Source organism: Maylandia zebra, linkage group LG15, assembly GCF_041146795.1.
Source record: "Maylandia zebra isolate NMK-2024a linkage group LG15, Mzebra_GT3a, whole genome shotgun sequence".
Classification (NCBI taxonomy): Eukaryota; Metazoa; Chordata; class Actinopteri; order Cichliformes; family Cichlidae; genus Maylandia; species Maylandia zebra.
Genome location: NC_135181.1, coordinates 27,782,303 through 27,794,078, shown reverse-complemented (window position 1 = coordinate 27,794,078; position 11,776 = coordinate 27,782,303). Strand labels below are relative to the sequence as shown.

The 11,776-nt window shown below is 42.7% G+C and overlaps 1 protein-coding gene across 1 annotated transcript; it reads left to right on the top strand.

Annotated features, from left to right (window-relative positions):
* The first annotated feature begins 3,844 nt into the window (after positions 1-3,844).
* Positions 3,845-11,275, top strand: LOC101477267 (photoreceptor outer segment membrane glycoprotein 2). Its single transcript, XM_004573141.4, has 4 exons — positions 3,845-4,024; positions 4,465-5,882; positions 8,847-9,084; positions 10,431-11,275. Exons 2-4 carry the CDS (start codon positions 5,302-5,304, stop codon positions 10,656-10,658), a joined length of 1,047 nt encoding a protein of 348 aa, XP_004573198.1. The 5' UTR covers positions 3,845-4,024; positions 4,465-5,301; the 3' UTR covers positions 10,659-11,275.
* The last annotated feature ends 501 nt before the right edge of the window (positions 11,276-11,776 follow it).

The window sequence follows — 11,776 nt, the reverse complement described above, 5'->3', positions numbered from 1 at the left end:
GCTTTTCTTCGTTCAAAATAAATTTCTCCTCAAAATGCAACACTTGCACCTGCAAATGTTTTTTACGTGCGCTCAGAATAGTGGCATAAAAATAACGCCATACACATGTTTATCATAGGAAATGTACTGTACATTATAACATACAAATGTAATGACTCCCTGCTTTTACAAATATTTTTTTTATGATGGCTTTGATGGCTATGATGCTAATCCTAACTGGTCTACTTTCTTTTTTTTTTTGTGTGTGTCCCATTTGGATCTTTAGCCATCAGAATTGTTGTCTTAAGGCCAAGAAAGATGCCAAGCGGATTTATTTTACCAAGTGGATCATCATGGCCTCGCCATATTGGTCCATTTGATTGACCTTTATTATAATTATGAATTTATTTTATTTTTGGTTGCTACAAACGGGACAGACATGACTGGGGGATAGAACAGGGAGAAAGAATGAAAGAAAGAGAGGGAGAGAAAGAAAACCAGAGGGGCGAAGAGACGGTGAGAAAGGGGGGGAAGAAAGAAAAACAAACAAAACACCTGGATTACCTGTATGGAGAAAAAAAAAAAACAGAAGAGAAAGCAAACAAAAAAAGAGCAACATAATAAAAACAGCGCCATCACAATAAATTAGCTAGCAGTAGATAACAGAAGATACTAAATATTAAACGCTATTGTGCAGCACACAAGATAGACAGCGCACAATGTGCTTTGAGGCAGCAGCCAAGAAAGGTGTAGTCCGCGTCTGTGAACACCCGTGTGTACACCTGTGTGCATACCTGTGTGGATCAGCATGCATGTATTCCAAAGGTTTCTCCATGTAACGATCTGCTAGGGAGTGTGGGGAGCCACAGCCCCGTCCACCAGGGTATGAAGCAGGTATGGAGGAGATCCAGGCCCCATATATACAGAGGCCCCAGAGTACAAGGACCCGAGGAGGACCACCAAAAGGGGGGAAACCGTGCCACCCTCCTGGGAAGAGCTGAGTAGAGCCCCAAACGAGAGGTCACCCAGCAGCTACGGAGCAGAGGCCAGAGGGGGTTGCAGTGGCGTGCCCACGGGCTCTGTCGGCAACCAGCTGTGCCAGAGAGGACCGAGCTTCAGGCCCAGAGGCCTGAGGGCATCCCATCCCCCGGAAGGGGCCCAGGCGGGCCACAGGTGCCAGGCCCCGCCAATCGGCCTCCAGGAGTGAGCCGGTACATAAATGAGCGACCAGCCCAAGACGACAAGGACCACCAACACACCAATGTCTGAGGGCATCAGCCACCGGCAGGGGGTGTGGTGAGGGGAGATAGGCCTCCGTACTTTGGAGGGCCTGAGATGTACCCAGAGAGGTTGAGTCTAAGACCCAACCTGACATATAGACACAGACGAACAGGCGCACGCGGACACAAACATGCATTCCCACCCCCATATGCACAACCAAATACTCGGCACTCACCCAACGTGTAGACAGACACAAATAGACACTGCACAGACAGTCGCACTCCCCAAACATACTCTATATCCCAGGTCCAGGTACCCCCGCCCCCAGAGGGGCAAGCCGCACCTAAACCCAGGAGATGTAACCCTTCTCTCTGGGATGGAGGCAAGCGGACCACCTCCTTATCTGCAGTAGCAGGGAGGCCCCGCATCCCAGACCCCAATCTGATGGCCAGCACCTCCTCCCAGCCCCCCAGCCCTGACGGCTAACAGAACCGGGGTGAGTGAAGACCCCAAACCTCCCTACGCCCGCTCATATGTAGTGTTGCTGTGTGCTGTTCTAAAGTGCATTTAAAACACAGGAGAGCATGGTACTTGCTTCCTCTCAGAGAGCAGCACGGCTCCTCCCAAAAACCCTTAGTGTCTATATGCATTTAAAATTGAGGGTAGGGCACCAGTGCCAGAAGTGGGTTGGAATACACCGACCATCCTCTGGATGCTGTAAAACATGCCCACCCCCAAGGCCCTATATGTATGTGTTATGTGAGAGTGTGAGTAATGTGGATGTCTAGGTTGCAGAATAAAATTGAGGCACAGGCGGCCAGAAGGGGACAACGGCCAGAAAGTAACTGGTCTACTTTCATTCTGACGTCTCAGGATATTCTGTTAAAATCTATTAAAACAGATGTGAAACTTTTTTTTGCCACGTTTTACTGTTTTTATATTCTATTTCATTTTTATTCTATTTTATTTTTGTGTGTTATACTGTGTGAGAAGATGCTGTGGGTCTACATAGAGTGTCTCCACAGCATGGTCTCTGCCTGAATGACATGGACAGATCGATGACCTATAATAATAGATCAAGACACATATGAAAAACAGATGGTGCATTCACCAGTGTGGATATAATTTATGGTTATACTGGTCAGTTGCTGTGCATTTCTATAGCTAACACCTGGATTCATAGACAGTAAAGATTTCTAAAAGCCTCTTAATTATTCATGTTAGACTCTCCAGCCTTTTTTATTTCACAGTGTGGCAGAAATCTCAGTTCTTCAATAGTTTGTTTGGAGAAAGTTTTTATGAATGAACCTTAAAAATCATAGTAATGAAGGTGTAGTTTTTACAGTGATATTGTGGTGTCATACCTTTAATTAGAGCGGGGCGTTTATGATGTATTTATGATTATATTGTGTTTTTGTTACCTCTCTCGTGAAGCACTTTGTGACATCTGTCTGTGAAAAGTGCTATAAAAATAAAGTTTTACTTACTTACTTAGTGGGTTATTCAAATCTATTAATTCAAAGAACCCTAACGGTACCTGTAATTTTTGGGTTGGGAAGAGTTAATATTTTTCTCCTTTTTACAGTTAACCAAGTTTTCAGAATGACTTAAGCCAAAAACATCATTTGTGTTCATGTTATTGTGCTTGTATAAACCAGTGACTTTTCTACATTCTACAGATTCTCACTGAAGGTACTGATGGCGTGTGCTTACATCATTAAATGCTTTGTTTTGTTAGTCTGTAGTAAAGGCTTTGATCAGCTTGCTTCCTTTTAATCAGCCTTGAATAAACACATTTTTCTCACTGTGCATGTATTTCTTCAGCATCTTTTACCTGCAGTTAATGTAACAGGCTATCTTCATATCATGTATGCTACATCAATAAACTGAGATGCAGTGATGTGAATCTGAGTTCATGTGTTTATTTAGGTGCTTCGCGCAATTTCTCCTTTAGTCAGAGAGATCGCTGACTAAAGGAAAAACTCTGGGGATTATGATTTGGAGCATATGTCTACACATGTCTGTACATGAGGATGCTGATAGTTGTGCTTGCTACAGTCAATGCTGTCTTCTGTTTGGTTGCAGTTAAAATAAAACAAAATAGGATGATTGAAAACTGATAGTGACAGTTATGTTCATGACACAAATTTCTGTTAGGAAAGTCTACAAGTTGCACAGCACGGAGTCCTTGAATTTCCTAATTTCATGCTGTTGTGGAGTTTCACAGAAAAAGATTGGATATTAGAGGAATACAACCACTTGTACAAAGAAACTGAAAAGCTTTAAACTTTCTGAATGAATATAACCTGAAGCAACACGTCATCCCAACTATCCCCAAACGTGTCCATCCCTCACAAATAACAGGTGATTATGTGTAAAACATGTTGAATTAAATAATATTAGCAAATAGGGTTAAACCACTTACTTATTAAGAAATATGTCACTACCGTATACACTCCCTTCTCCTATCTTTTCCACAGGAGCTTAACTGACCCCATCCTCCTCATCTCTACTCCATCATCTGCTCTCCCCCTCCCTCCTAATATACTCTTGCAATATGTTCAGATCAGCATGATTTAAAGAGTGGATGTGTCTTTCTGCTGAAGGCCTAGCTGGTGAGTCGAGGGTTGGAGATTGTGTCAGCTTATTACAGCTGATTATCTGTAAGGGGATTAGAAGTACAGGATGGTGAGTTAACAGGCACTTCAAAATTGCTCTTCTCAGCTTCAATATTTGCTTTGTGTCAGAGCTCACCTTGCTCCGGGATAGCGGGAGATCAGCACGACAATGGACTAGCAGCAGGTGTTAGATTTCACTACCCAAGGTAAAGATTTTGCCATGTGTTGTATTGTGGGCATAGTATTGGCTGATTGGATAAGTGTATATGTGCTGCCTGACAGCTAGCATCCTTAGCTCGTCTCATCTTTGCACTTTCTTCTGATTTATAATAATGAAAGGAAAAAAAATGCCTTCAGTTCGTGCATGTTGTAGAAATGTATAGTCTTATGCTTTGGAAAGCATTCATGGACCTCGGCAGACAAAAGAAAGAACATTTGGATTAGTAGATGTTTACATCTGTCTTTGTTTGTGCAGTGTAAAAGCATCAGTTAGACCTAAGTTGGAGTTATTTCATCTAAGTCAACGCTAATGGGTGTGTCTATATGATTCTTAATCCTCTGGGAATCACACAGCTGGGATTCTGATGATGGTGGTTCTTAGTATTTGTGCCAGTTTTGATAAACTGACCTTCTTTCTTCCCCGCAGTGCTCTAATGCTGATCATGTCAAGTTGTGGTCTGCAGTCAGGAGTGCCTAAAATATCTCTGTAAGCTGCTTATGACACTCAGCGGGCAGCAGCCTCCTTCCTGCTCCATCCTGCAGCTTTCATTTAAAGAAAAGTCCACACTGAAGCCTGACCTCTGACCTCTGAACCTCTCGCACCTGTGTGGACTTCACAATTGAGCCACCATACCCCATCTGCCTGATGGTTCATGACAGCAAGATCCAAACACCTTAGTTTAGACTAGTTCTCAGAACTGTTTGTCCAAAGGGAAGTTTTTCTTATTTCGAAGAGATGAAATGAAGGCCTGATTCGAAACCAGTCAGAGTGCACACAACCAGCTTCTAAAAAGCCTGATTGCTCTGTGCCTTCGTCTTTACATATTCACGCTCACAATTGATTTACAAAACACTCCTTACATTGTGGTACATCTTATCTCCTGTTGTGTTTTTCTGTGTTTTATCAATCATTTAACAATCATAAATGATTGATATTCATGAAAAGTGCAACCTTAAATATTTCAGTCGGTGGGCCTTTAGAAGCTTCAGCTGTGAGCAAATGAAGTGAGAATGATGAATTTGGTGGCTTAAAATTATATTAATTTGTAAACAAGTTTCAGTTTTGAAACAAAAAGGCATATGCACAAACAATATGCTGTTATGTTGTTATGTAGAACATAAACTTTTTAGCTCAGACAGCCTGACAGTAGATTGTTATGCAGCACCTTGTGGTCAAAAGTGTTCATGCACACTGAGGGTGGCCACCTTTTGGCCATGTTAGCAGCTTCTTAGCCGTGAGTCACTCAGAAACCTGAGAACGGTCATGGCAGTTGGGAAGGTGACATTTAGCAAGGTGGAGAGAGAGAAGCTAGCTGAGGTTCTCTGGCTGCTTAATTGGATTTCTGTAGTGACAGGAACTATCCTCTTTGGCCTTGGCTTGTTCCTCAGAGTAGAGATTCACAAATGGCAAGAAGTGATGTCGGAGCAGGGAATCCTCTATGTGCCAGATATGCTGATCACCACAGGACTAGCAGCCTGCTGCATCAACTTTTTCGGTGGCAAGATCTGCCTGGACTGTGCCGACACCAACAAGTTCCTGCGCTGGAAGCTGGTGATGATGCCATACATCATATGCACCTTCTTCTTCACCTCTTGCGTCCTGGCAGGGGCGCTCATGTGCTACGGCATTCGCAGTCAAATGGAGGAATCCCTGTTTATGGGCCTGAGGAATGCCATGCGATACTATAAAGACACAGACACTCCGGGCCGCTGCAACCTGAAGAGAACTGTGGACCTATTGCAGATCCAGTTCCAGTGCTGTGGGAACACAGGATACCGAGACTGGTTCCACATCCAGTGGATCAGCAGCCGCTACCTGGACATGAGCAGCAGTGCTGTGGTAGAGTAAGTTGAGCAGGACATGCTGAGTCTTTCTGGGTTTGTTGATTACTGTGAATTACCATGTGAATTACCATGTGCATCATATGGTAGCAGGTACAGGGTCCTTCAGTAGAGTGTATCAGACCAAAGCGCACCAGGTTAAAAACTACACCCCGCCTAAAGGTGTCTGTCAGAAAAACCCCCAGTATTAGTGCAAAACATAACGTAACACTTTCCACAAACCCTTTCACTGTAGAAAATCTTAGAAATTACATCAGATAGTACATTAAGAGTTCAAAATATGTAAAATATTAGTCTAGATGTCAGTAGATAGCAGATTGAACTGAGGTCTTTTTTCTTACCCCTCACAATTTATTTAGTGCATAATCCTAGCTGTGGTGGCTGCTGTAGGACAAACACCTCTGGATGTCCATTAGTTGTAGTGAGTGTAGTCTGCTGTTATCTCAGCTGTTGGTGTCCAGGTCCATTTACTCTGGAAGAGAGTCTGATAAGAGTCGATGAGTCAGAGGAGCTCACTTGTGATACTGAGGTGAGTTGCTGAAGATCTGCTGAACATTTCTGTCGGTAAATGCTGCTGTTAGCCTCTGTTAGCTGGTGTTTGGGAAACTTTCTTCAAGGCTGATCTAATGTTTTCAGGCTTGGAGACTTAGCAAATAAACTCTCATACCATATGAGAATATAATCAAACTGTTTGATTTTTGGGACATTTGTTTTAATGTTGGTTTATACACTGCAAAAACTCAAAATCTTACCAAGTATATTTGTCTTATTTCTAGTCAAAATTATCTCATTACACTTAAAATAAGACACAATCAGCTACAGGGCAACATTTCAGTAAGCTAAAGGAACTTGTTTCAAGACAGTGAATCTTGAAACTAGAGAAAAACTAGAGATTTTTCACTTGTTCCACTGGCAGATTTTTTCACTTATTTTAAGCTAAAATATCTTGTATTAAGTGAAAAAATCTGCCAGTGGAACAAGTGAAAAATCTCTAGTTTTTCTCTAGTTTCAAGATTCACTGTCTTGAAACAAGTTCCTTTAGCTTACTGAAATGTTGCCCTGTAGCTGATTGTGTCTTATTTTAAGTGTAATGAGATAATTTTGACTAGAAATAAGACAAATATACTTGGTAAGATTTTGAGTTTTTGCAGTGTAACCGGCTGTTGTTGTTGTTGTTGTTTAGTCGGATGACAATTTTAGGAATAAATAAGTGTGTTCGTGCACATTTTTATGTGTCAGAGCCCTGGCTTTAATTAGCAAGATACGGTTTGTGGTGAGGAGGAAGAGGGATGAGGTGGAGATAAGGGACGAGGAAAAAGACATTTATTTGTTTGTGATCTATAAATTAAATGTAACTGTGGTACTATGTGGCTGGTCTGTTCCATTGTCATCATGCAGGTGGGACGGCCATGTCATTCTTAGCCACTGCATTCAAGATGGCAGGGCAACACGGCGGTGTCTAGGTCCATTTACTCTGGAAGAGAGTCTGATAAGAGTCGATGAGTCAGAGGAGTCAGAGGGCATCAGCTTGTTGGAAGACGGAATTACGCATTAATCAGTATATATTTATGAAGACTTTTTTTCTATTAAAAACTTCTAAAAATGACCGACTGCAACTTTAAAATAAAGTTTCATTAGATGCTGCATTGACTGATTGTGTGTCTGTTTAGTTAGTCTTTTATTTACCAGCAGTGTGAGTTGTTCACACACAGTTCACACTGCTTCCCCTGACTTTATTATTTCTAACTGAAGGCCTGTTTATAGAACACCTATGTGGAAATGTGGGTGTTTCTCTTCCAACAGACAGTAAGCAGACTGACCCCTGAAGGATTTAGGCCACTGGTCTAATGCAGTTAAGCCTGTACGCTACAGAGGTCAGGTGTCATAGATTAATTAGGATTAACCAATAGGGTCCAGTCAAATAACTTCAGATAACTTATTAAACATAAGTTATAAGTTAGCAATGACAGAAACTTTATCAATCATTCTGATAAAAACATGTGATAATTGTTTCTGCAGCTTTAGTTTCTTTAAATTTGATCATGAGATCCCTTGGAAGATCATGACTCCACAAACAGCATACAAACATCACTTAGAAACAGCTGCAACATGTATTGAATTTAATTCAATAATCCCACCCTCCCTCCCCTTTTTCCAATTCTTTCACCTCTTCACTTCTCATTAGTAAATGGTGATCTGCCAGGCCCGGGAGCCACCCACTGTGACGGTTCTGGGTCCGTTGGACCCAGTATTTTGAGTTTATTATATTTCGGTTTAATTCTGCTTCATGGATTGTTTTCTTATTCTCGTAGTGATGATGATTATTTCTTGTTTCTGTTTATCCGTGCTTAAGGATTTGTTCTCAGTTATATCTCACGTTTAGTTTAGTTCAGGTTCCATGTGTCATTCTCTGTCTGTCTCTCAGTGTAAAGTCTGCATGCTTGTTTAGTAATTCATGTGTCCTGTTTTATTGTGAAAGTCTTTGTCTTATGTTAGTGTGTGCAGCTTGGTTCCCCCCGTCTCGTTAACCCTGATCTCTCCCAGCTGTGTCTCCCTCCTGTTGCCCATTCGCTGATTACCACCCTGTGTATATTAGCCCTGTGTTTTCCTGTGCTCAGTGTCGTGTCGTACCCTCAGATCCTGCCTGTGTGTTCCAGTTAGTGTGTTCATGTTTGGTTTCTGTTTTGTTGGTGCCAGCAATAAAGCTGTGGTTTTCAGTTATATTTCCGTCTGAGAGTCCTGCACTTGGATCCACATCTCCACCTGCCCGCACACAGAGCCCTGACACTGACAGTCTCAATCGAGGCCTTCCCCAAACCTTAGCTCAATTCTTGATTAAGCCATTTGCCTTTATCTACTAAAAAGTGCTGCCAAACCTAAAATGAGGAAGTGGGCCCAGCTAGTGAAACGATTGACTGACTAACTGCTCTGCATGCAGTAGCAACAGTTCCTGTTCCTCCCTTTCAGTCGTATGAGGAGTAATGTGGAGGGGAAGTACCTGATGGATGGTGTTCCCTTTAGCTGCTGCAGCACCTTCTCCCCTTGGCCCTGCATCCAGCACCATCTCAGCACCAGCTCGACCCAAGACAAGCAAAGCCAGCAGCTGAACCTGTGGAGGCGGGGCTGCCGACAGGCCCTGCTAGACCACTACACCGGCATCATGCAGTCGATCGGCCTCACCGTGCTGCTCATCTGGCTTTTTGAGGTACTGGTGATTTTGCTGAAACTAGAACCGTCGGTTCATACAGAACAGAAGTGAAAGCACAGAGGTTTACAAATCAGCTCCATAAAAAGAGATTTTTTAAAACCCCAATAAGATCTGCAAAGCCACCATCGTGGACCTCTGTGGTTTTAAAGGAGACTCACTTTCTGTGATATATGCCATGATCTAATCTCAGATGTTCACTAAATGTGGCTAAATTTTCAAATATTGAGGTAAACATGCAAATCAAATATAAACTAATCTAATCCAAAGAATGTGAGGGCCTATTAAAGTAACAGAATGTAAATCAGCTGGTTTCGGAAGATGACGGCCTTGTATCAGATGAAGATGGATCATTTTGTACTCTGGCTCATGCATAGCTGCGCTGGTAGAGTCCAACAATGAAAGTGAGGAAGTGGAGCAGCACCAATAGAGAGTGTCTTTTCACAGGAGCTCGAGCATCAGCTGGAAAGCCACCAAACGATTCCTGTAGCGTTTTTTCAGAGACACCCTCATGGCACTTTTCTAACTGCGGATGTGAGACAAGAGCCTGGGTACAGAACTCCAATTCAGTTTCCATCACTGCAGAAAAAATGATGTGAGCAACAAGAGTACCTTGATGAACTCAGGGATGCCTTAGGATCTGACAGTAAATAATGTTCACCTCACAGGTCAGCTGTTCTACACAACTTTCATTTAGTGATCGTGCAGCTCTTTTGGATAAATCCTGAGCTTCACCTGAGACTTAGATCTCAGGACCTTGCACAGTCCCAGCAGCTTATATCAGCAGAGTTCTCCCTGATATCATGAGCATATTGATCCTCCTTCAGCCTCATCTCGTTGTTTTTGGAGAAAAACAGAAGTAAATCCCGAGCTTGCACTGAGTGTGTTTCTTATACCCTTATTTTTGAGCCACAGATTAACACTGCTCATGGTTAATAAAATGAACTGACTGCTCTTGTGTGTTTATATGTTTATAAATGATAATTTTGTCACATTTACATTCGGCTCATTCTGTGGGTGAGAGCATGTGGTCTGACCCTAGCTTCGTACAGTAATACCAGTCTGATGTGCACACCGTTTTACCACCCTTAATCACTGGATTATTACAAAAGGTGGGACCAAAAGTGTCAGCTTGACCCCATCCAATCAAGATCCCCATAGCAGACTAATGCTCTTATTGCAGATTTAACACTGAGCAGTTTCAGTGTCTTAAAAGCAACCATGTTAAAGGCAGGGAGATCACAAGATGGGGGCACACAGTCACAATACTTCTGGTCACACTGTGGTCTCCACTGTGACTGAAGTCTAAACTTGATTAAACATACTGTATTTCCTTTTTTCACCAGCTGCTGGTTCTGACAGGTGTCCGTTATCTGCAGACGGCCATGGAGAACGTTCTCCGGCTGGGTGATCCAGAGTCGGAATCAGATGGTTGGATTTTGGAAAACAGCCTGGCAGAAACGGCCCGGTCCAACTTTAACATTATTAAGAACCTGGGAAAGTGTTACCAGGTTGACGACGACCCAAACATCAATGTCCCGACTGCTGCTGCAGAGGAGGAACTGCCATCATAGCAGGTCCAGGTCCCCGTGACCAGCTAGCCTCCAGCCTGTGGAGTCATGGACAGCAGAAGGAATGAGCTGTTCCAAAGATGCTTTTGACTCGGGATAGAAATCACTTCATTCTCCAGGATGCAGAGTGAATCAAGTGGATCTGACACGTTTAGCTTCGTCCCAGAGACAAGAACAAAAACTTGATTGTTTGATCGAAACAAGTTCGGAACAGTGGCTAAACTTTACCTGCTGAGTCCTTAGAGCTCTCAGATTTATGGACCAACAAGGTCTTCTGCCTTCAGATACGTGAGTTTGAATAGGTTTCACCTTGATGACAGGTTTATAAATGAACTCTTTGTGATTTTTTTTTATATGATAAGAGGAGTTATTTTTTATACTTGAAGTAAATTACAAAGCCATGAACTGGTACCTTTGGGTCTTTGATTGCATTTTTAATTTTTACCATTCTCCAAAGAAGTCTGATCACTGAAAAAAAAATCAACAGCCCATCAGTTAAAGCCTGAAAACAGTACAAGTACAGGTTGGGCCATTTATATGGATACACCGTAATAAAATGGGAATGGTTGGTGATATTAAAGTCCTGTTTGTGGCACATTAGTATATGTGAGGGGGCAAACTCCTCAAGATGGGTGGTGAGCATGGTGGCCATTTAGAAGTCGGCCATCTTGGATACAACTTTTGTTTTTTCAATAGGAAGAGGGCCATGTGACACATCGAACTTATTGGTAATGTCACAAGAAAAACAATGGTGTGCTTGGTTTCAACGTAACTTTATTCTTTCATGAGTTATTTACAAGTTTGTGATGTGTGTTCAGTGTGCTGCCCATTGTGTTGGACTGTCAATGCAACCCTCTTCTCCCACTCTTCACACACTGATAGCAACACCGCAGGAGAAATGCCAGCACAGGCATCCAGTATCAGTTTCAGGTGCTGCACATCTCGTATCTTCACACCATAGACAATTGCCTTCAGATGACCCCAAAGATAAAAGTCTAAGGGGGTCAGATCGGGAGACCTTGGGGGCCCTTCAACTGGCCCACGATGACCAATCCACTTTCCAGGAAACTGTTCATCTAGGAATGCTCGGACCTGGCACCCATAATGTGGTGGTGCACCAT

Excerpts from the sequence above, each read along its gene's own strand:
- LOC101477267 (XM_004573141.4), top strand. The coding sequence starts at position 5,302 with ATGGCAGTTGGGAAGGTGACATTTAGCAAGGTGGAGAGAGAGAAGCTA. Across the intron at positions 5,883-8,846 it reads AGCAGCAGTGCTGTGGTAGA|TCGTATGAGGAGTAATGTGG; the intron begins GTAAGTTGAGCA and ends CCTCCCTTTCAG. Across the intron at positions 9,085-10,430 it reads TGCTCATCTGGCTTTTTGAG|CTGCTGGTTCTGACAGGTGT; the intron begins GTACTGGTGATT and ends TTTTTTCACCAG.